Genomic DNA, 19,764 nt, shown 5'->3' with positions numbered 1-19,764 from the left:
GCGGGAATCGGAATGAGACGTCAAAGCAAGCAAGATGCATCCCCGGCAGGCGAGGCGAACGTGCGATAACGCTTCTGGCAGCCGAGGTGGCGCCAAGAAGTGCAAAGTGGGGGAGGATGGAACCAGCGGCACGCTTCTGTTGTCGACAATCCCCTCTGGTATCATGCTCATGCCCTGCTACCTCATGACCCCTGAAACCGGTTCTTTGTTTGATCGCTCCACCCACCCAGCAGGAGATGAGGGTACATGTCCGTTTGTGCTTGCTTGTGGGTGACGACGGCAGTATCGAAGGCGGACTATGCACGGCTATGAGCTTCTGCTGTCGCATAGCGCCTCTACACGTTCTGATTTGTCCAGGTCTCTGCGGCTCAAGCAGGGACAAGCCTGGATGGTAGCATGAGCATGAACAGCCAGACCGATTAGGGCCGGTGTAGCGATCCTCCAGCGAGGTAGAGAAAGCATATAAGCAAGCCAGCTCTAGAGCATCTCTCCCTCTTTCGACAAGAATCATCCAACAGCTCCTGCACTCCACAGTCCAAACCTTGCCGCTCTCCTAGCCCCAACCAATACCCCTTCCCTTCTCTTACCCGTTGCCAAATCAAGATGAAGTTCTCCCTTGCTTGCCTTGCTCTCGTCCCCGCCCTTGCCTTCGCTGCGCCCCTCGAGCCCCGTCAGGGTGGTGTCGCCGTCAACTGCGGTGGTCAGTACTACAGCGCCACCCAGGTCAACCGTGGCATCAACAACGCCAAGAGCGGTCAGTACTCGAGCTCGGGCTACCCGCACACCTACAACAACTACGAAGGTTTCGACTTCTCCGACTACTGCAACGGTCCTTACAAGGAGTACCCGCTCAAGACGTCGAGCTCGGGCTACACCGGCGGCTCGCCTGGTGCTGACCGCGTCATCTACGACAGCAACGACGGCACTTTCTGCGGCGCTGTAGGTATCATTACTGTCTCTGAGGGTATCGGCCGCGAGCTTGAAGCTGACCTAACGACGATTCTTCCGCGATGCGACAACTACAGATCACTCACACCGGCGCTTCGGGCAACAACTTCGTCCAGTGCAACTACTAAGCGTCTTGCACGCAGCAGCGCCCATCATGATCCCGTTGAAAAGCAAACACGCAAGGTCTCGCATCCTGTCCTCCGTTATGCACAGTGTTCTTTGTTAGTCGAATGTCACCCTCTTTCCTCCCAACAGCATGCGTGTCAAAGTTGTGTGCAGGGGTGAGAAGGATAGCCTTGAAGACCCTGAGATCCAGAAGAAAGGCTCTATAAATTGTCCGGGTTGATAGCCGATTTGAACGCGACATACTTTTGGGGAAGGTCGGGGCCCACTTCATCTGCGACTCTCCACTTCATTCATCTACCTCGCCACCTCCGTCGACGATGGAAGGGTCACCTTCGAATGCGATCGCATCGCGCTACCCATCTTCGTCGACCGCTGGCGGCCTCACGACCGAGCTTGGAGACACTGCGTTCCTGACGTACGACGAGCTAGACGAGAAGGCCGCGCTCCGCTCTGTCGCCGACGACGGTGCGGGAGCCACTGTCCTGTTCAGCGGCACCACACGCGACTCTTTCCGCGGCAAGCAGGTCATCAAGCTCGAGTACGAAGCGTATACCTCTCTGGCGCTCAAGACGCTCCAGTCCCTGCTCGAGCGAGCGCATACTTCAGCGCCTTTCGCAGACAACCCTCTGCCATTATCAGCAAATGCGGACCCAAATACTGACTCGAGCGAGGACGGGGTCACACGCTGCTATATTGCGCATCGACTGGGCGAGGTAAAGGTGGGCGAATGCAGCATCCTGATCGCAGTCAGCTCGCCACATCGGAAGGAAGCCTTCGTTGTAGCAGAATGGCTGCTCGAGGAGGTCAAGAAGAGCGTGGCGGTGTGGAAGAGGGAGTTCTACGCGTCAGGAGACAGCATCGTGGCGCAAGACGGGCAAGGCGAGCTTTCCCATGCAACGCAGACATCTATCGAGGGCGACAGCAGGGCGGAAGAGGCAAAGGAAGGAGCAGAACCAAGCTGGAGCTGGAAGGCCAACTTTCCGTCTACATGACCGAATCAAAGATACCAAAAGTACGCTTCATGCGAGGATGCCTGTGCGGTGATTGGCGTCGTCGATCTCTTGACTATTCTATGTGCCCACCATGGCGCGAGTGCACCTTCTCGCTGTTGCAATGAAGGTTGCAGGCTGAGCCCGATCTGATCAAAGCAGAATGGGGGTATCGTCCGATTGGCTACTGTGAAGGCTGTCAGGGTGGCCCGGCAGGCGGTGCCCTTGGCTGGCTACCTACAGCCGGTGGCCCATTTGTTCGTCTGAGATACTCAACAAGGGTTCCCGCCGTGTTGAGGAAGCAGCTTTGCCGTACCAACATCCGCCGCGCATCGCCGGTCAAATACGAGTCTCTTGTGCGCTTTCACAGACCTTTAATTTCTGTTTTCCCCGCTCTCTCACGCGAAAAGGGTCTGATTTTCCCTCTTTTGTGGTGCCTGTCTGGTTGCAAGTGGTCTGTGTGGCGCGCTGTGGGCCATGTGGAGACCAAAACGCACCGCTTCATGACTTTGGCTCAAGCCAACGCGGGTAAGAGAGAACAGGAACGAGGCGGGAAGGAGAACAGACCCCGCCTACTGGATCGGCAGGGACTCAGCTTCGACGTGGAAGTCGCCACTCTTTCACACAGTGGTTGGAGGTGACCTTCTCACAAAGAATACTTGAAGCAACACGACTCGACATCACCCTTCCTTCCTTCCACCCACCACGACACTTCCCGAACACGACTCGAACCTCCATTCATCTTCCGCAAACATGACGTTCGACCTGCCCACCCCCCAGGGCCGCACCAACTACTCCGAGATCCCCTCCGAGTACGCCTCTGCGCTCGAGAAGGCCAAAGCCCTCTTCGCCGAGCACACCGACCCCTCCAAGGATTCCGAGTGGGAGGACGCTGGCAACCGCGAGGAAGTGCAGCTCTCCAAGAAGACCAACCCGGAAAACGCCTACGACGTGCCCATCGTCAAGGGCTCCACCATTGTCGAGAATGCCACCCCCTCGCAGGTCCTCGCCGTGATCCAGCAGCCCGGCATGCGCAAGAAGTGGGATCCTCGTTTCGACAACGCGACCCAGCTCGACCGCTACGGCCCTCAAAAATACGCCTTCTACACGTGGATGAAGTCGCCCTCGTACTTTGTGTGGGCGCGCGACATTGTTGGTGTCCAGGAAAACGTCATTTCGGACGGCGGTTCCAAGATCCAGGTGTACCAGACGAGTGTGGAGGCGGACCAGTTTATCGATGAGGCTGGATCGTACAGCAAGTCTCGAACGCGCGCGACGCTCGAGGTGTCCGCCTGGGACCTCGTCAAGGACGGTGACAACACCAAGGTGACCTATGTGGTTAAGATCCACCTCAACGGCAGTCTGCCTACGAGCGTCGTGTCGATGGTGGCCACCGAGACGCCCATGTGCGTCGGCCGCGTTCGTGACACGTACTACTCCAACGGTCACCTCCCCTACGACGCCGCCTGGGAGGACGGCAAGGCCAGCGACAAGGACAGCATTCTCCGCTACTCCGAGTACGAGGATGGCGACGGATCCGAGGCTAGCTCGGGCAAGAAGCAGTGGTCCATCTGGTACCAGGCCGTCGGTGAGGACACCATCAAGATTCGCTTCGACAACCAGAAGCTCTACACCAGCCTCAATGTCGCTGTCGAGGGCGAGGCGGCGAGCGATGTCACCGCGGATGTCGACCAGGACGCTGGTCTGGTCACCGTCAAGGTCGCCGACGGCGCCAAGGGCAAGGGCTTCTCGCTCGTCTTCACTCCTTGAAGAAACATTTGTAGTATCGTTGCTTTGCCTATGTAGCTTCTTCATGAATATGACTTTCTAGACCATGCCTTGCGACTCTATGTGACTGTCTGGTGCAATGTTGAGAGGTTCAAAGAGGATGCAGAGCGATGCGACGGCCACATCGTTGCTCTGACTGCGTTGTGCGTCATGAGGCTCATCAGCACAACAGCCTCGCACATGCAAACGACCGCGCTCCGCATGTGCTGTGAGAGTAGTGTATTGCGCCCGACATACTGTGACACCTGCTTTTTTCTTCTATACCTCCTTGTGATCAGTCCCCGGTCTCGTCCCTTCGCCTAGCCTCCTCGCCTCTCGCTCCGTGTACCAGCTCCTGCCGCCCTCGAATATGCTCCATCCGATGGCGCTGCTCGCTGCCTTTCTAGCGCACCTCAGCCCTAAGCCATCGAGCAATGCTCTCGGCCCGCTGGTCGCCCATAGATGCCTGGACATGCCCCAGACGCTAGGTCTTCTCGTTTCTCTCCCCACGCGTGCCGCCAATGCGGGTAGGGGATCGTGTGTTACGGCGATCTGGTGGAGCACGTCGCTGGGCGTCGTTTGCATCCTCGTCTTGATGATGTCGAATGGGTGGGTGAGCAGTGTTGCTAGTGTGCCGGCGAGGAGGCCGCTGCCACTGACGACCATCCAGTTGCCCGTTCCCATGCCGGGTGACATGCCGGATAGGTTGGTCTTACATGCCTCGTATAGCGCCAGATACAGCCCTGCATAGGGTGCATCTCGCAACGCGGTAGCAGTGAAGCCCTGGAAGAAGCCACGGAAGCCGGACTGCGTTTGAATCTCCCGCATCGATGATAGCAAGGTGCGTTCGGTGGTCGTGGAGAAGTTGCTGCTCTCAAACCTGGCTTTCACCACCGTCACGGGAGACAGGATGAAGCCGACCGTCACCCTGGCCACTGCGCCAGTGAGGAGGTTGCCGGTGGTGGAAAGCTTGGCCATCGTTGACGAACCCACGTTCGAGTCTGTAGGCGAAAGTGCAACCGAGATGTAGGGTATCTGGCGCTGCGATGCGACATGCCGAAGATGCGAGACCGAGTAGAAGTAGAGCGCTACACCAGGGACGTTGCGGATGACAGTCGGCGTCGTGCCGCGCCACAAGCCCTGGTAGCCATTGGAGCGAACAATGTCCTTGGTGATCGCGACGAGCTTCTGTGTCCGCGATGTGTATTGTGGTGCTGCTGAAGATGCGGATGATGTGGTATGGTCTAGTTGCTGGAGACGAGTCTTGAGCAGATCAAAGGGTTGTAGCAGAACGCACGAGGCGAAGCCGGACAGGGCGCCGAAAGAGAGCGTTGCGAGTGGCGGAATGGGCGCTGGCTTGCCAGGTTTGACCGGCGTGGCCATCTTGGCTATCGCGCTGCCATTGGCGTTGCTATCGCCGCTCGAAGACATGGGCGAATCCGAGACGGCCAGGCTGACACTCCGTTTTCAGCTCGAAGCTCTTGCAGAGGTTTGTCGTAGAAGCGTTAGCGACCAAGCATGGTGCCAGCTCGATGCGTGTAGATGTAATTCCGATGTAGGGGTATCGTTGGCAAGGACGCAACTCAGCCTCAAGATGAAGAACTATGGTGGAGGGTCGGGACGGTAGTTGAGGTAAGCCGACATCCGAACGCAAAGAGATTCCGGATTCAGGGTCCTCTTTTCGGTGTGGTGATCGTCAGCTGCAGCCTAAAAAAAAGGTCAGCTGCCCAGAATTCGGCTCAGCTCGCTCTGCTGCAGTTGATATGAGAAGTCGTGATGTTCCATTAGAAGTCTATACGGGAGGCAATTGATTGTCCAGATATGTATGTATCAGTCTACAGGGCCGGAAAGCGAGCAACGATCACCGATAGTAGTTGAGTCGCGGACTGAGCAGCTCCTCCGCCTCATCGTCGTCACTCGTACTCTTTCCCAACGTCTTGGATGCGACCCTGGGCTTGATCTTGGGATAGTCCTTGTTGCTGCTGCGTGTGCTGCCCTGTTGACTTGCGTTGCCCTTCTTTGCATCCACCGCGCGAATCGAGTACTCGTCCGCCTCCGAATCAGGCGTTTCCTCTGGCGAAGACGAGTAGTGGATGGGCTGGTCCCAGACGTTACTGAGATTGGATGCGCCTTCTGTCTTTGGGATGGTGGGCGACAGTGGTGAGTGGTGTCGAGGGGCGTATGGGTCTACGTACGTGCCTGACCCTTGGCGTTGTGATCCAGCGTTCGCCGAGCCGGATGCTTCCGTGGTGCGGCCGCTGCCGTCCGACGCCTCTTTGATCGAGTGGAGAGGGCTGTTGGCCATGGCGCCGAATTCTGTAGCTGCGGTGGGAGACACGTCGCCAGCGTGATGCCCGTGAGGCGCATCTGCACCGGCCTCAAAGGAGATGGTGGTGCCTCTTCGACTCGGTGTGCCTGGCACGGTCAAATTGGTGTTGTCGCGATGCATGCTGCGCGGAGACAGCGGTGAATCCTGCAGCTGGAAGCGCTCGATGTTGCCGGCACCATGCGTTGTGAGCGGAAGATTGTTGCGACTGCGAAGGTTGTACTCGTCTGCTGCACTGTGAGGTCGCCAGGAGCTCGCAGAGCTGAATCTTCGGGAGCTGCGAGCGCGGATCATGGAGCCCACGATACCCATTCCTCCACGCACAGTGTCCAAACCTGGGTCTTCGTATGCCGCGGTATCCGACTTTTCGCCACCGTGCGAGATGACCGAGTGGCTAGCGCGCATCAGGAGCGTGGTATCACGATCCAATCCTGGCTTGTCCTGAAGCTCTTCTGGGTCGATCTTGCTCAATTGGAGCAAGACGATGCCTGCACAGATGACCAGGAAGCCCATGACCAGCGTGACAATCTGAAGTGGAGACGCGTTGAGACCTTGCTGCAGGATGATCGAGGTGAGGAGAGTGGCGCCGGTGAAGATGACGTAGTAGGTAGGAGTGACTGTGGCAGTGTTGAAGAGCTCCAGCGCCTTGTTAAGGTAGTTGATCTCGACCAGCAGCGTGACGACGACGAAGCCAAGCAGAAAGTAGATGAACCAGTGCTTGAACTGATTCTGTCCTCGAATTGAGAGAAGGATCGCCGAGCCGAGCCCGGAAGTGACGCTGACGCTGAGACCGCCAATGAGACTGCAGACGGTGATGTAGATCATCATGTGCTGCTTGCCGTATTTGGGAGCGAACACAAAGATGAGCACGAGCGAGGCGACGATGCAGACGCTGCCCCACACCAGAAAGCCCAGAGCGAGGAAGAGCTTCTGAAATTCGGTAATCTTGCCTCCGACATGGGACGTAGGTGCGTTGAGAGCGATGATGACCGATCCGACGATGCAGAGGAAGCATCCCACTTTGCCGAAGAGGGTGAGCTTTTCCTTGAGGAAGATAGACGAGAGAACCGCACAGATGACCACCGAGAGTGCACCTAGTGGTGTTACGAGGACGGCATCGGCAAAAGCATATGCCACAAAGTTAAACACCTCGCCAAACACCATGATAATCATGCCTGTCCACCATAAAGGAGACTTGAGATAGGCATGACCTTCGCCTGCTGCTGTATCGTACTTCTTCTGTGCTGATAGCAAGCCTTTCTTCTTGAAGACAAAGGAGGAGCCGATGAGGATTCCTGATCCGACAGCCAATGCGAGACCAACATATTTAAAAGCTGGTGGATTAGCCGCGTTGCCAGCAGCGATGGCACTCTCTGATGTAAGAGCTGCGGAGGCGGAGGCTATTGCTTTGGAGAGCGAGTGTACCGCCGAGGATGCCGATGCTTTGGCGGCGTCAGCAGCATCGATGGATGAGGTGGGTGCTGCCGTCGCCGTTGAAGTCACTGTTGCGACCGTCGAGGACATTATGAGAGTTTGCGGCACCTGATCGGCCGTCTAGCAGCGAGAAGGGAGCTTTCGATGGTATGATACACTTTATGTTGCAAGACGTTGAGAATGAGTAGGTAGGCAAGCTCGACCAGCGAGCGTGGTGGGATATATCGAAGAAGATTGCCGGCGTCGCGGATCAAAGCGGTGTTCTTGACGCTGGCAACAGCCGGAACTTCCGCGTGTTGAGGTGCGTGATGCCAAGATGGGAAGGAACGAAGCGTCGGCAGCGTGGAAGCATACGCGAGGCACGGATCGAAAGTCGCCGTGAGAGGATCACCGAGCGTGCACAAAGACGATGAGGGTGATGCCGCTGACCATCAAAGAAGCGAAAGGACCCTTGCGAGCTGAAATGTAGATGCAGATGAAAGCAACGATGATGGTGGTGAAGGTCGAAGCTGTCCAAGATGAGGATGAGAGAATGGCAAAGGTCAACCAACACTTTGGTGTCGCCTAGCGCAGCAAGCGAAGGCAGCCGGTGACGCACAGGGGGTCAGCCCTTGCGCCTAGAAATGCCTCTCATGCAGAACCCCGCGAATGGACCGTGTTGGCTTGCGGCTGCAGCGAGGTGGACACCGCCTTGTCTGGCCCTGAACGCGAAAACGCCTCTGTTCCGCCCTGAAATTTCAAATTGTGCCCTTGTGAAGCTGTGCTCAAAAGAAAGCTTTGTCTGGCGGCGGACCTGCATGCATGCCCCTCGGTCTTCTTGGCCATGTTCTCAAGAGGGGCACATTAGCAACCCCGTCCCAGCAGAGCTCGCCGACAAAGGGACACGCAAAGTGACAAGCTCTCTTTCTAGGCACCGCAGCAACTGAGCGGAGGCGTAGGGCTCTAGAACACTACGCCGATGGAACCGGCTAAGGGGGTCAGGGGTCGTTGTCGTTCGCATCACTCCCTCTTACTATCGTGCTCAGTGAGCCCATCGCTTGACTGGAACGTGTTGAATCTTCCATCTGCCGCTGGTGATTTGGTTGCTGCAGACGATCATCGCAATGGCACAGCATGAGCTTGGGCAGTGTTGAACTTTGCCTTGGCAGCAAGCAGCACCGCCTTTTCAACAGCACTCACGCGCTCTCTCGGCTGCCAGCGTGCATCCGGCCAAGACGTGTCCCCAAATCGGAAGCCGAGATCTCGATCCCGATTCAGTTCTCGCAAACAAAGAATGACGCGGGTCTAACAAAGTGCCAAGAAAAGTGGGCAACGCAGCAGCAGCTGTGAATCATCCTGCAGCTCGACGGAGAGAATTGTGCACCATCCAGGGTTCGTATGGCGAGATGAGCCGTCCCTTTTGCCGCCGTTCGTCCTTTGCTTGCGTATCATCTGCCTCCGTCCGCCAGCCCGTGTGTCAAAAGTCTGGTATCTATGTTCGGCTTCAATGCGTCATTTGAGTGGCATTGAGCTGGGTACAAGGTTGAGAGCAGCACTGAAAATTGAGAAGCACGTCGAGGCCACCGGGAAAACATCGTCTGAAAGGACGCCGCAGCCGCCCAGTCTTGAGATTTCCCGCGATCCGGCCGCATCACACGGACCATGTGACGCTTCTGCAGGCGGCAAACATTCGTAAATCCATGTCGATCTTCATTCTTCATTCTCAAACACAAGCTCGTCTTTCTTCCTGGCCACATCCATCGACCCCATCTTGCAATCATGTCGACCTCCGAACAGCCGCTGCCCATCGTCATTTGGGTGCACCCGCGCTCGTGCTCCACCGCCTTCGAGCGCTCGCTCATGCAGCGTCCCGACACGGTCGTCTTCCACGAGCCCATCGGCGACCCCTTCTACCTCGGCAAGGACCGTCCCTGCCGTCGATTCGACGACGAGCACGCAAAGGCATCCGGCAACTACGACCTCACCGTCACCGAGGTGCTCCAGAAAGTGCTCAACCCCACCCAGGACGATATCTCGAAGAACAAGTCGTGGCCGCCCAAGTACGTGTTCCTCAAGGACATGGGTCAGTGCCTCTTCCCCGCCGATCTGCTGCATCAGCTGCACCCGGAGTCCAAGGTCTTTCCCGCACCGACTTCAGGAGAGTCCAAGAGGTTCGATCCCACCGCGCCCGTCATCGAGAACCCCACCACGGTGCCCACTGCCGTGCTGAAGCGCTTCCGCCACTCGTTCCTCATTCGCACGCCTGAAAAGTCCATCCCAAGCTACTGGAAGTGTGTCCAAGAAGGCGCATCCGGCTGGGAGTTCTGGGACCAAGCCGATGCGGGCTACGTAGAACTCAAGATTCTCTACGACTGGATCTCGAATCCGCAATCCACCTTCAACACCGAGTCGGGAGACGAGCACGCGGTGGAGCAGCCTCAACCGCCTCCTCTGCTCGACGCCTCGACGCTGCTCGCACACCCCGACCACGCCATCAAGAGCTACTGCGAGGCTATGGGCATCCCTTTCTCGCCCGAGATGCTCAGCTGGGACTCGGGGCCCGTCGACGAGTGGGCCAAGTGGGGTGGGTATCATAATGCAGCGGAGAACTCGACTGGGTTCAAGAAGGATACGCCCGCACAGGCGGATAAGCCCAAGAAGATCGCGGATCATCTAGTGGGCGCGGTAGAGGCTTGCACCAAGCCGTACCAGTACCTGCTCTCCAAGGCGACGATCAAAGATCCTTGAACCAGACTCGCTTGTATCATCACGAAAGGAAAGTACGAAACTCGCGGATCGTTGTTAGGTGACAAGTGTGTATGCATTCCGTCCGTTGCTATGCGAGCATGTTTGAGATGTAAGATGCAGTATCACTGCCTAGCCAAATGACCGTACTCCTTCAAGAACCACCCTACAAACTTCTTCCACCTCTTATCCCAATCCTCGACCATCCTCTGCTTGGCCTCATCGTCCACCAATGCGTATCTGATGCTCCTCCTCGCGAGCGCGGCCAACGAGACCAGACTTGTGCTCTTAGAGCTGATTACCAGCTGATAAAAGTCGTAGCTCAGGCCGAAGTTCTCAAAGATACTCGGGTCGTCCGAGCTGAGTGCGACGGGTACGTTTCTGTTGAGCAGCGCGAGCAGACTCGGATGAGAGCAGATGCTCGCCGTGTACCCCAGGACCTGATTTGAGATGGGGCAGATTTCCACGCAGATGTCCTTCTCCTTGACAAGGTCTGTCAGGGTCGGGTGGCGGGCGAGGGAGACGCCGTGTCCAATTCGGCGTGTGTTGAGCAGAATCGCATCGTAGAGGTTGAGATCGGCGTCGCCGCCATCGGTGAGCGTCTCGCCGGCGTGGAAGACGAACGGGATCGAGATACCTTCCTCGGCGCAGCGGTGTTGAAAACGGAGCAGCTCCGGGATGTAGTGCTTGAGCGGTAGAAGCGGGTCTTCGTGCCCTACGAGGTCGAAGCCCACGATCCATTCGGGGAAGAGCTTCTTGAGCGAGATGCAGTCCTCAAGGTACCACCGCAGCTTGTCGTTGTCGATGAAGCGGACGGTGGTGTAGATGATCTTGGCATCCACAAAGACGCCCTCTCCAAGCTCGGCTTTCGCCTCCGTGACAGCCTCGATGAAGATCCGCACCCAATCCTCGTGGGTCAACGTCGGTGTCCCGTCCGAACGAACCATGAATTCGGTGAGGAAGTTGATCCGAGCTTCCGTGTACGAGATGCCATCGCGAGCATGCGACAGGACGAGCTCTTTGGTGTAGGCTTTGAGCGTGGGCTCGTACCCGATGAGACCGGCAATGACGCCGAAGGTCGACTGGAACTTGGACCAGGCTTGCTTGCTGTTGGTGATCGCTGGGACTGCTTCGTGCGGCGTCAGCGTCATGAGCGAGTGTACGTATGCGTCGAAAGCGTCGCCTTTGCTCGAGGACCCAGGTGCGCTGGTTCCGTTCGGCTGAGCGGCGGGCTTGGAGAGCTCCATGTAGGCCGGCATGTGAGCGTGTGAGCTGCCCTGATCCAGCTCGTACGGGTGAGGGTAAGGGAATGACTCCCGCGCTGCCTCGAAGCTGACCCATGACCCGGGCGCATACTCTTCCGACCAAATACTGACGTTTGATCGATCCTCCGACTCTGGCAGGACCAAGAACTCCACGGTCGCCGACCACAGCGAATCCTTCGTCAACGCCCGATCTGCCTTCATCGCCATCCCCGGTGTCTTCTTGGCATGCTCCAGCAGAAATGACGTGTCCACCGTTCCATCGAAGTGACAGTGCAGCAGCGCACCCTTCGGCATCCTTCTCACAGCGTTCCACACGTCCGATGGTGACCCGAGACCGTTCTTGCGCGCACCGTAGAAGTCCATGCCGGCAAAGCTGGCCAGGTCGCCCTCCTTCTCCCATTGCGATTCCCTTTCAGCATCTCGCATGTTTGTGAAAATGGTGTTGGCGCGCGCCTCATCCGCGGTCATGGCAGTGAGCGCTGCATGGTCGTAGCGTTGGGAAGCCTCTTGAGCTTTGAGCGCCGCAACTGCCTGCAGATGGGCGTCTATGTCGGATTGGCTGGCCATGCTTTGATGTCTTCCTTCCGTCTGTTGTCTCTGTACGGTTCAGTAGTGCTCGACTCTATGCTGGTCGAGAGAGTGGTGGAGAGGAAAAGAAGGCGAGCGAGAAGAAAGTTGGACAGAGCTAAGTGAAGATTAAGTTATGTCGCGTGCGGAGCACCAAAAGCCGGCAGCCAGCCAAGAACAAGCTCAGGCTTGTCGGATTTGGCCGAGACTGAGGGCGAAGCTAGGACCAACAAAATCAGAGCTTGACGGAAGCTCGGAAAATACACGCAGCTCAGCGCGACGGCAAAATCCCACGTGTTAAGATTGCTCACACCGTCTGCGGAAAATCATTCATGAGCATTGCCAAGGGACCATAGTATGAAGAGCCTACTTGAACGAAGGCGCCTTGGGATGCTTGACCCAGTCGAGGTGACCGCCGTGTGCATGAAGGCCCATCTGAGTCTCGCCGGTAAGGTGCGGGTCCTCTCGGATCATGTTGAGCGGGAAACCGAGGTCGAACGGTACGGCATCCTCAATCTTCTTGATCTGCTCGTCGCTCAACACCGTGCCGATGGCCTTGACGTTGTCCTCGAGGTGCGAGATCCGGGTTCCTCCGGTGATCGGGAAAACGTATGGATACTTGGAGAACACGTATGCCAGAGCAGCATTGGTGATGCTCAAACCACCCAGTTCCTGACCGACCTCGTGGAGCACTGCCGAAATCTTCTTCTCGTTCTCCGTGAGAGCGCCACCGCCGCCTCGGAGGGGACCCTGAGTCTTCTCTCGTTCAGCAACTTGTTCCGGCGTCTTGAAGCGACCCTGTCCAAGGGCTCCCCATGGAGCCAACGCCATGCCGAACTCTCTCGCCATCGGAATGATCTCGCGCTCAAAGTCGCGCTCCATCGCGTTCCACTTGCCCTGGTACACGACGAACTGGGCGAGGTTATGCGCGCGAGCATACGTGTTGGCCGCAGAGACCACCCAGGCGGGCATATCGGATGCTCCCAGGTACAGCACCTGACCCGAGACCACCAGCTGGTTGAGCGCCTGCATCATCTCTTCGATCGATGTGGACCAATCCCACCCTGTTAAAAAGTTAGAAAGATCGATCAGCTAAGTTCTTGGGATCTGTGTTGATTAAGCGTAGCAAAGTTCGAGCCCTATCTGGTAGTTTTACTCACAGTGAATGTACATGATGTCGATGTAGTCGGTGCGCAGCTTCTTGAGCGAATCGCGCGTCGAGACAAAGATGGACTTCTTGGAGTTGCCTACGAAGTTGGTGCCGATGTGCGTACCCAACTCTCGGGCTTTGTACGGGGAGGTGGCCTTGGTGGCGAGAACGATCTCGTCGCGGATGCCGCGAACCTCCATCCACTCGCCGAGAAACTCCTCGGACTGGCCATCCGTGTACACATTGGCAGTATCGATGAAGTTGCCGCCGAGCTTGTAGAAGGCGTCCAGGAGCTCGAAAGTGCCTTCCTTGTCGAGGCCGCCGGAGAGCATCGACTTCCACTTGTCGCCGATCGACATGGCGCCGAAGCAGAGAGGGGAGACGCGCACACCGGCCTTGGGCGCAAGGACGCGGTGACGGTCCAGCTTGGAGATTGGCTTTTCAGCGTCGAACATGCCCATGTTGAGGAACTTTTGGGGTTGGGGAGGGGAAGAGAGGATTTGGTGTGTGAATAATGGAAGTGAGCGGTGCGAAGGCGGGGCTTATATGCTTTCTTTTGCCAGCGTAGACCCCTGTCACGATCCAAGTGTTTCACTGCATGCCGAACGGCTCTTCCTCCGCGGAATCTTGGAACCGCAAGCAGGACAAGGTGACATCGTCTAGCCGTGGTTGACGCCCTCTTCTTCACCTCGCCGGTCAGAACAGTAACAGCAGCAAGGGCACAACAGGCACAATCTTCACGCTCCCGGATACCATCAAAGCTCAGTCTCCCATCTCGTCCGCGGCCATCGTGAACGACGCTGACGTTCTCCACAACATGAGAGGTGGAGGAGGGCACGATGGCGACCCGTGCGCGAATAACGAGCAGCAACGCAAACTCCGATGCGGGACCAAGAATCTTCTGTGGAGCGCTCGCTTCGCTTGGCCGCGCAAGAAGATCTTGTAGCAAAAAGCAGATGCCGGACCACGGGTCAGCAAGAGAACAGCCTGCGCGCAAGATGCTCCTTGACAGCTCGTGGGATGTGGCTTGAGCGCCTCCTCGCCCATCCCCACGGAGATCCGCGCTTTTTCGCCTCCACCTCCACTGGTTCTGCATCGGCGATGAATTTGTGTCAAATTGTTAGGCCGAGTTGATTCTTGGCGTGAGGAATAAATGTTTCGCGGTTTAGCTCGATTCGGTCATATCGTCATCGAGCGCCGACTGACCGTGCGTGGCTGCAGCGTCTGCAGACTTGGCAATGGCTCAAGACCGTAAGCCGGTCGACTGCCAATTTTAGCTCACCGTCTATCATGATGGTCGCACAATAGCCACCGACGAGACAGCTTGCTCTTCTTAGCCCCTCACCATCCACCTTTCGAAGCATCGAAGAGCTTCCCGATCGGAACATGCCCAGCAGCAATCCGGCAACGAACACACAGCAGCAGCCCCAACCCGACTACATCTACCGCCCCGAGGATCCCGAGTACGCGGATCACCTACGTGCCGACAGCGAAGTGCCCTCAAACCCCGCCCTGGCCGCCTCTGGACTCTCGCACCGCTACCGCGCGCTGTCGACCAACATGGAGGCCAACGAGGTCAAGTCACTCACGCGGATGCAGATCCTGACGCCCCTCTCGGTATTGCTGCAGATGGGCGTGATGATCCTCTGCGGATCCAAGCTGATCAAGCCCAACTTGCAACAGGTCTCGCGTCGACACCCTACGTATCTGTCCGTGCAGGATTCGTTCGTGCTCTTCTACTGGGCCGTTCTCTACGTTTTACTCATCGGATTCTCGGTCTTCTTGCTGTTGAGCAGGACCGCCGAGACCAAGAAGGCTCTCGTCCATGGGGTCGGTACCCGTCTCGCACTGGCCAACTACATGATGGTCCTCTGGGCCATCTTCTGGATCCTCGATCGACCGCTCACGTTCATCCTCGGCACCGCTGCGCTTGGCGTCATCGCCTTGCTTCTCCTCTTCAACGCCCTCGTGCTGGCCATCCGTCATCCGCCATCGCCCAAGCACCCGCTCGACTGGCTCTTCATCCACGTACCCATCAAGATGTTCCTCGTCGTCACGCTCCAGTACGATCTGTGGCAGCAGCTCTTCATGGCCCTCGGATGGGACTTTGGTGCAGGCGGTCACGATGCACTCGTCAAAGGTCTCTGGCCGGCATTTGGCATCGTCACCGGTCTCGGCGCCTTCTCGGCGCTGTGGATCTTTGCCACCGCCGACCTCACCTGGACCGCAGCGGGCATCTATCTCAACCTCGGCCTGCTGTGGCACAAGCACTTCAGCTTGATCGGTGGCAGGGACGATGGTGAGCCCCGACCTGCGCCGCTCACCGCCGCCATCATTCTGAGCATCTCCCTCCAAGCGGTGGCATTGGTAGCCGGGATCGCGTGGAAGAGGATCAAGGCTCGACAGGAGGGAAGCATTGCACTGCCGCTGTCGCCAGAGGAGGAGGCGGCGGTGTACAGGGCCGAGGTGGAACGCAATGCGCGGGCCGCTGCGGCGACCGGTGGGTCGGGTGCTGCTGCAACCGCTCCTGCTGCGGCTGCCGGGAACGGCAAGCAGGTCAACAGGGTAACCGACATCGCTGACGAGGAGGTGGCTGCCGAGTCGAGCGGTGCGACTGTCACGCCTACCAAGGTGACCAGGAAGCTCGGTGGTAGTGCGAATGCCAGCCCGGCGAAGAAGAAGTGAGCGGAAGAGCTCGCATGATCTTTTCTGTACATACTGTGCTCCGACGGAATTTGCATCTCAACTTGCCGCACACAACAGAATGCGAGTGAGCAGGTGAGAAGGCTGTGGCTGTATTGCTTCGATTCGCTCGCCAGTATCTGAACTGTCCCTCCTCTATCAGCTGTGCTTCTCGCCCTTGGACGACCCAGGCTTGCTCCCGACCATGAGCAAATTCCACACGCGCAACCCTCGATGATGATGCACCTCCTTCCCCTCCTTCCCCTTGCCCTCCGGATCGGCCGATTTACCCGTCGGATCGGTGCTCGTCTCGGTATTCAACGTCTCCTCTTCCGTCCTAAGATGTTCTCGCACCGGTCGATCCTCTGCGCCCCAGAACCTGCTTTTCCTTTGCACCCCATACGCCCTTGCTCGGATCTGCAACGATCTTCGGAGCAAAACCAAAGCATCGTCTGTATCCCTCCTTCCCGCGATCGCTGCCGGCGGTGGCGTCTCATCCACCAAATCCATCGGTCCAACATCGCACAACCACCCCCACTTGTCCCTACACCTCTCCGCCCCTCTCGCCACATCCACCCCTTTCACCCCCACCCCGCCCGCGCTCTCCTGCGTGCGGCGCAACAGCACCTCTCTCTTCCGCTCCAACCCTGCCACGTCCAACAACCCCTGCGTGTGGGCTTCTTCCAACATCCTCTGTGCCGTCGTCTCGTTCTTTGCGCGCTGGCGTTCGACTTTGCGCGCGGTCTTGGCAAAACGCTTCGCCCACTGCGCCTGACCATCGAGGTATCGCTCGACAGGGCCTTCTTTGATCCGCCCGATGTCGTCGGGGTTGAGTTGAAGGGCGGGGAGGGCAGATTCGGGTTCGAGCGGTCGTAGGAAGCCTCGGACGTCGATGCGCTCGCGAATCATGAAGGATTGGTACGAGGGACGGACGAGGGGTACTTGGCCCGCGTAGGTGTTGGCGACGTCGTTGGTGGCGCGGCGAGAACGCGGATTCGAGCCGGAACCGGTGGGGTGGCCGTGAAGGGTGTCGGAGAGGACTTTGGACATGGACCGGTGGCGTGTGGTGGTGGTGTCGGTGGTGACGGCGGCAGGGTGGGTTGGAGAGGTGGTTGAGATGGGTTCGGGCTCGTCGCGCAGTGGTGTGTCTGATTGGTCGGCGTTGCTGGTCGCGACGTCGGTGTTGATGGCGCTTGGCTTCGAGCCGCTACCTTCGCCATCTCGGACCGAAAGCGCACTCATCCCATCAAGACCGTTGACTCCGCTCGTCGACGTACCTGCTGTCGACGCAGCCACCTGCGAGCTTTGCAAACTCAACCCACCCTCTGGCGACCTGACCTCGCTCAGCCCGTCATCATCGCTATCACCCTCCCCATCCTCCCATCCCTCCCCCTCCCCTTCCCTTCCCACCTCCCCCTCCCTCGTCTCCGGGAACGGATTCCTGATATCCGTCGGCGCCCCCGTAACATGCTTGACAAAACTCGCCACGCCCCTGTACGCAAACCGGCTCTGCCCCGTGAACGCAAACGCCGTCAGCACGTGGCACATCTGATCGTACACCTGCAGATGCACCTTTGTCGGGGTGCCGTCGTACTTTTCGGCGTTCTCGCGGTTGCGCGCGGAATGATCGAGGAGGTCTTTGCGGAGAGGGTAGCGGGAGGGGTGGGCGGCGCGGTGGGCGAGGTAGATGATTTCGTCCCGGAGCACTTCGGCGTCGCCAGCGAGGATGTAGAGCGGAGGCAGACCGCCGAGGGAGCCGGAGAGGACGGCCGAGCATAAGGGATGGGTGACCTGGTCGTTGGTCGCGTAGAGCTGGATTTGTTCGCGCAGCTCGATGGCTTCTTTGGTTGGGTCAGCGCGGTTGACATTGATGGGGTCCGACCAGAGGAGGTCTGGGGCGGAAGGGATGCCGGTTTGCTTCGTTGACGGTTTCGTAGCTGGTGGATTGGTGGCGGAGGACTTGGAGGCGGAGGGCAGGGCGCCGCCGTCGAAGCTTTTGCGCGCTGCGGGCTCGGCATCGGAATCGTTCTTCGTCTTGCCCTTTTCATCCACGCCAACGGGGACACGCCGCCTCGGCTCGTCATCACCCTCGTTCGTCGCTTCGTCATCCTTCTCCTTCGCCGGCCTCGTCGCGTTGATCGGCCACAGCGTCGACGGCTTGTGAATGAACCCGTACGGCGGGATGATGTCCGTGTCGGTGTTCTGCAGGATCGATGGGAACGAATGCGTCATGTCGCACCAGGGCGAGATGAGAACCGCGCCAGCTGGCGCTGGCAGACCCATGTCACGGATCACCGTGAGTAGTGCTAGCGTCAGACCACCGCCCGCACTATCGCCGGCAATGACGAGCTTCTTCGGGTCCACGGGCTTGTGGTTTGCCCCCTTCGGTGGGTATAGCAAGTAAAGATAGGATGCGACGGCGTCTTGCAGCGCACAAGGCCAAGGGTATTGAGGGGCCTTACGGTAGACGGGCGCAAAGCACTTGCCGCCGAACTTGCGGGCGTAGCGGACGATCTGATACCGATGAGTTGCAAGAGAACCAAAGTAGTAGCCACCGCCGTGGAAGTACAGCATGACACGTTGAAGTCGGTCGAGCTCTTCGGTCTCTGCAGCATGATCGTGCGTTCCATCTTCGTCATGCGCTTCGGCAGCGGCATCGTACTGCGGTTGTGGCACATGATCTTCTGTGACAGGCGACACCTCATCCTCTGCATTCGGTCCTGCTGCCGTGTTCCGTTGGCGCGGTGCCTCCTGCGAGACCCGCTTGAACGACTGCGAGCGCCTCTTGAGCGCCGACTCTGTCTTCTGTCGCATGGCTCGAATCTCTGACAGCGCCCGTTCGTGTCGCTTGTCGCGCCTCCGTCTCTGCTTTCCAGTAGACCCAGTCGAGCCACCTTTCGGATGCGTCTTCTCCATGGTTTTCATCTTCTTCCAGTCGTTGGACATGGCGATCCACTCGCCTTGGAGACCAGGCAGCGGTCGCATCTGCCACCACTTCTCTCCGCCGACCAGCTTGGCCAGGTCCTGGGGGCCCAGATGCTCGACGATGAGCTTCGCCGCGGCATCGCAACTCTCCATGGGGATCATGACCGGCAGCGTCGTCGCCCACGGGATCGGTGGCGCGGGCGCATCGGTGAAGTCCTGGATTGCTTCCACCGTATCGCTCGTGCCTATCTCGATGAAGGCTTTCACGATGTGAAATGCTTCATCGAACATGAACTCGTCGGTCGCCTTTTGGCCGTTGTGCGGAAGAGCGGCATCGTTGCGTCGCGCCTTGAAGGAGCGCTTGGCTTTCTTATAGTAGTGCTTGAAGAAGGTCTTGGTGACGGTCGGGGTGAGGTTGACGGCAACGCCCGCCGTGGTGATTGTCATGTTTGGATGTCTAGGCGGTGCCGATCATCAATGATGAATCTGCTTGTCTACGGTAAGCGGCTCTGTATACTGGGACGCGGAGATGGTGTGTGCGAGACGAGCGTGACTAGGTGGGCGAGATGAGAGTAGGATGCCGAGCCCGTTATGATGCTGACAGGAAGCAAGCCATGATGATCGGCCCGGCGGGTTAAGCTGACCGGATCTGCTGTCACGGGTTCAGCCTTCCCCGCCAATTCACAGCGTTGCCCAGCCTCGATGCTAAAAACAGCGTCAAGGAGCGTGTGTCTGTCTGATGCACCGTGCCCCTTGATGCATGCAGTCACACCGCAGCGGCTACCAAATTTTGGCTTCCGCACCTCCACACGGTTCAGATCTTGTCGGTTTCAGGGACACGCCGCGGACTGGGTTCATCAG

At 58.2% G+C, this 19,764-nt stretch overlaps 10 protein-coding genes across 10 annotated transcripts; 5 read left to right on the top strand and 5 right to left on the bottom strand.

Moving 5' to 3' along the window:
• Window positions 1-603: 603 nt before the first annotated feature.
• Window positions 604-1,076, top strand: PSEUBRA_002853 (Guanine-specific ribonuclease N1/T1; the record flags this gene model as incomplete). The annotated part of the gene is made up of 2 exons (XM_059464916.1): window positions 604-939; window positions 1,026-1,076. 2 exons carry the CDS (start codon window positions 604-606, stop codon window positions 1,074-1,076), a joined length of 387 nt encoding a protein of 128 aa, XP_059321317.1.
• Window positions 1,077-1,391: 315 nt separating this feature from the next.
• PSEUBRA_002852 (Molybdopterin biosynthesis MoaE) lies at window positions 1,392-2,066 on the top strand (the record flags this gene model as incomplete). Its single annotated transcript, XM_059464915.1, has 1 exon — window positions 1,392-2,066. One exon carries the CDS (start codon window positions 1,392-1,394, stop codon window positions 2,064-2,066), a length of 675 nt encoding a protein of 224 aa, XP_059321316.1.
• Window positions 2,067-2,816: 750 nt separating this feature from the next.
• On the top strand, window positions 2,817-3,833 carry PSEUBRA_002851 (START domain protein; the record flags this gene model as incomplete). Its single annotated transcript, XM_016437270.1, has 1 exon — window positions 2,817-3,833. The coding sequence occupies one exon, from the start codon at window positions 2,817-2,819 to the stop codon at window positions 3,831-3,833; it is 1,017 nt and encodes a 338-aa protein (XP_016292738.1).
• A 276-nt stretch (window positions 3,834-4,109) lies between these two features.
• On the bottom strand, window positions 4,110-5,261 carry PSEUBRA_002850 (Mitochondrial substrate/solute carrier; the record flags this gene model as incomplete). The annotated part of the gene is made up of 1 exon (XM_016437250.2): window positions 4,110-5,261. The coding sequence occupies one exon, from the start codon at window positions 5,259-5,261 to the stop codon at window positions 4,110-4,112; it is 1,152 nt and encodes a 383-aa protein (XP_016292737.2).
• A 430-nt stretch (window positions 5,262-5,691) lies between these two features.
• On the bottom strand, window positions 5,692-7,680 carry PSEUBRA_002849 (Magnesium transporter NIPA; the record flags this gene model as incomplete). The annotated part of the gene is made up of 1 exon (XM_016437241.1): window positions 5,692-7,680. The coding sequence occupies one exon, from the start codon at window positions 7,678-7,680 to the stop codon at window positions 5,692-5,694; it is 1,989 nt and encodes a 662-aa protein (XP_016292736.1).
• Window positions 7,681-9,348: 1,668 nt separating this feature from the next.
• Window positions 9,349-10,317, top strand: PSEUBRA_002848 (P-loop containing nucleoside triphosphate hydrolase; the record flags this gene model as incomplete). Its single annotated transcript, XM_016437264.1, has 1 exon — window positions 9,349-10,317. The coding sequence occupies one exon, from the start codon at window positions 9,349-9,351 to the stop codon at window positions 10,315-10,317; it is 969 nt and encodes a 322-aa protein (XP_016292735.1).
• A 122-nt stretch (window positions 10,318-10,439) lies between these two features.
• On the bottom strand, window positions 10,440-12,146 carry PSEUBRA_002847 (Adenosine/AMP deaminase domain protein; the record flags this gene model as incomplete). The annotated part of the gene is made up of 1 exon (XM_016437256.1): window positions 10,440-12,146. One exon carries the CDS (start codon window positions 12,144-12,146, stop codon window positions 10,440-10,442), a length of 1,707 nt encoding a protein of 568 aa, XP_016292734.1.
• A 366-nt stretch (window positions 12,147-12,512) lies between these two features.
• PSEUBRA_002846 (NADP-dependent oxidoreductase domain protein) lies at window positions 12,513-13,757 on the bottom strand (the record flags this gene model as incomplete). Its single annotated transcript, XM_016437258.1, has 2 exons — window positions 12,513-13,210; window positions 13,307-13,757. 2 exons carry the CDS (start codon window positions 13,755-13,757, stop codon window positions 12,513-12,515), a joined length of 1,149 nt encoding a protein of 382 aa, XP_016292733.1.
• A 925-nt stretch (window positions 13,758-14,682) lies between these two features.
• PSEUBRA_002845 (uncharacterized protein) lies at window positions 14,683-15,981 on the top strand (the record flags this gene model as incomplete). The annotated part of the gene is made up of 1 exon (XM_016437224.1): window positions 14,683-15,981. The coding sequence occupies one exon, from the start codon at window positions 14,683-14,685 to the stop codon at window positions 15,979-15,981; it is 1,299 nt and encodes a 432-aa protein (XP_016292732.1).
• A 156-nt stretch (window positions 15,982-16,137) lies between these two features.
• On the bottom strand, window positions 16,138-19,350 carry PSEUBRA_002844 (Alpha/beta hydrolase fold-3; the record flags this gene model as incomplete). The annotated part of the gene is made up of 1 exon (XM_016437201.1): window positions 16,138-19,350. One exon carries the CDS (start codon window positions 19,348-19,350, stop codon window positions 16,138-16,140), a length of 3,213 nt encoding a protein of 1,070 aa, XP_016292731.1.
• Window positions 19,351-19,764: the final 414 nt, after the last annotated feature.

The sequence above is a fragment of the Kalmanozyma brasiliensis genome, assembly GCF_000497045.1.
Source record: "Kalmanozyma brasiliensis GHG001 unplaced genomic scaffold PSEUBRA_SCAF2, whole genome shotgun sequence".
NCBI classification, from domain to species: domain Eukaryota; kingdom Fungi; phylum Basidiomycota; class Ustilaginomycetes; order Ustilaginales; genus Kalmanozyma; species Kalmanozyma brasiliensis.
The sequence above is the reverse complement of the archived record's forward strand: the minus strand, read 5'-3'. Positions and strand labels throughout refer to the sequence as shown.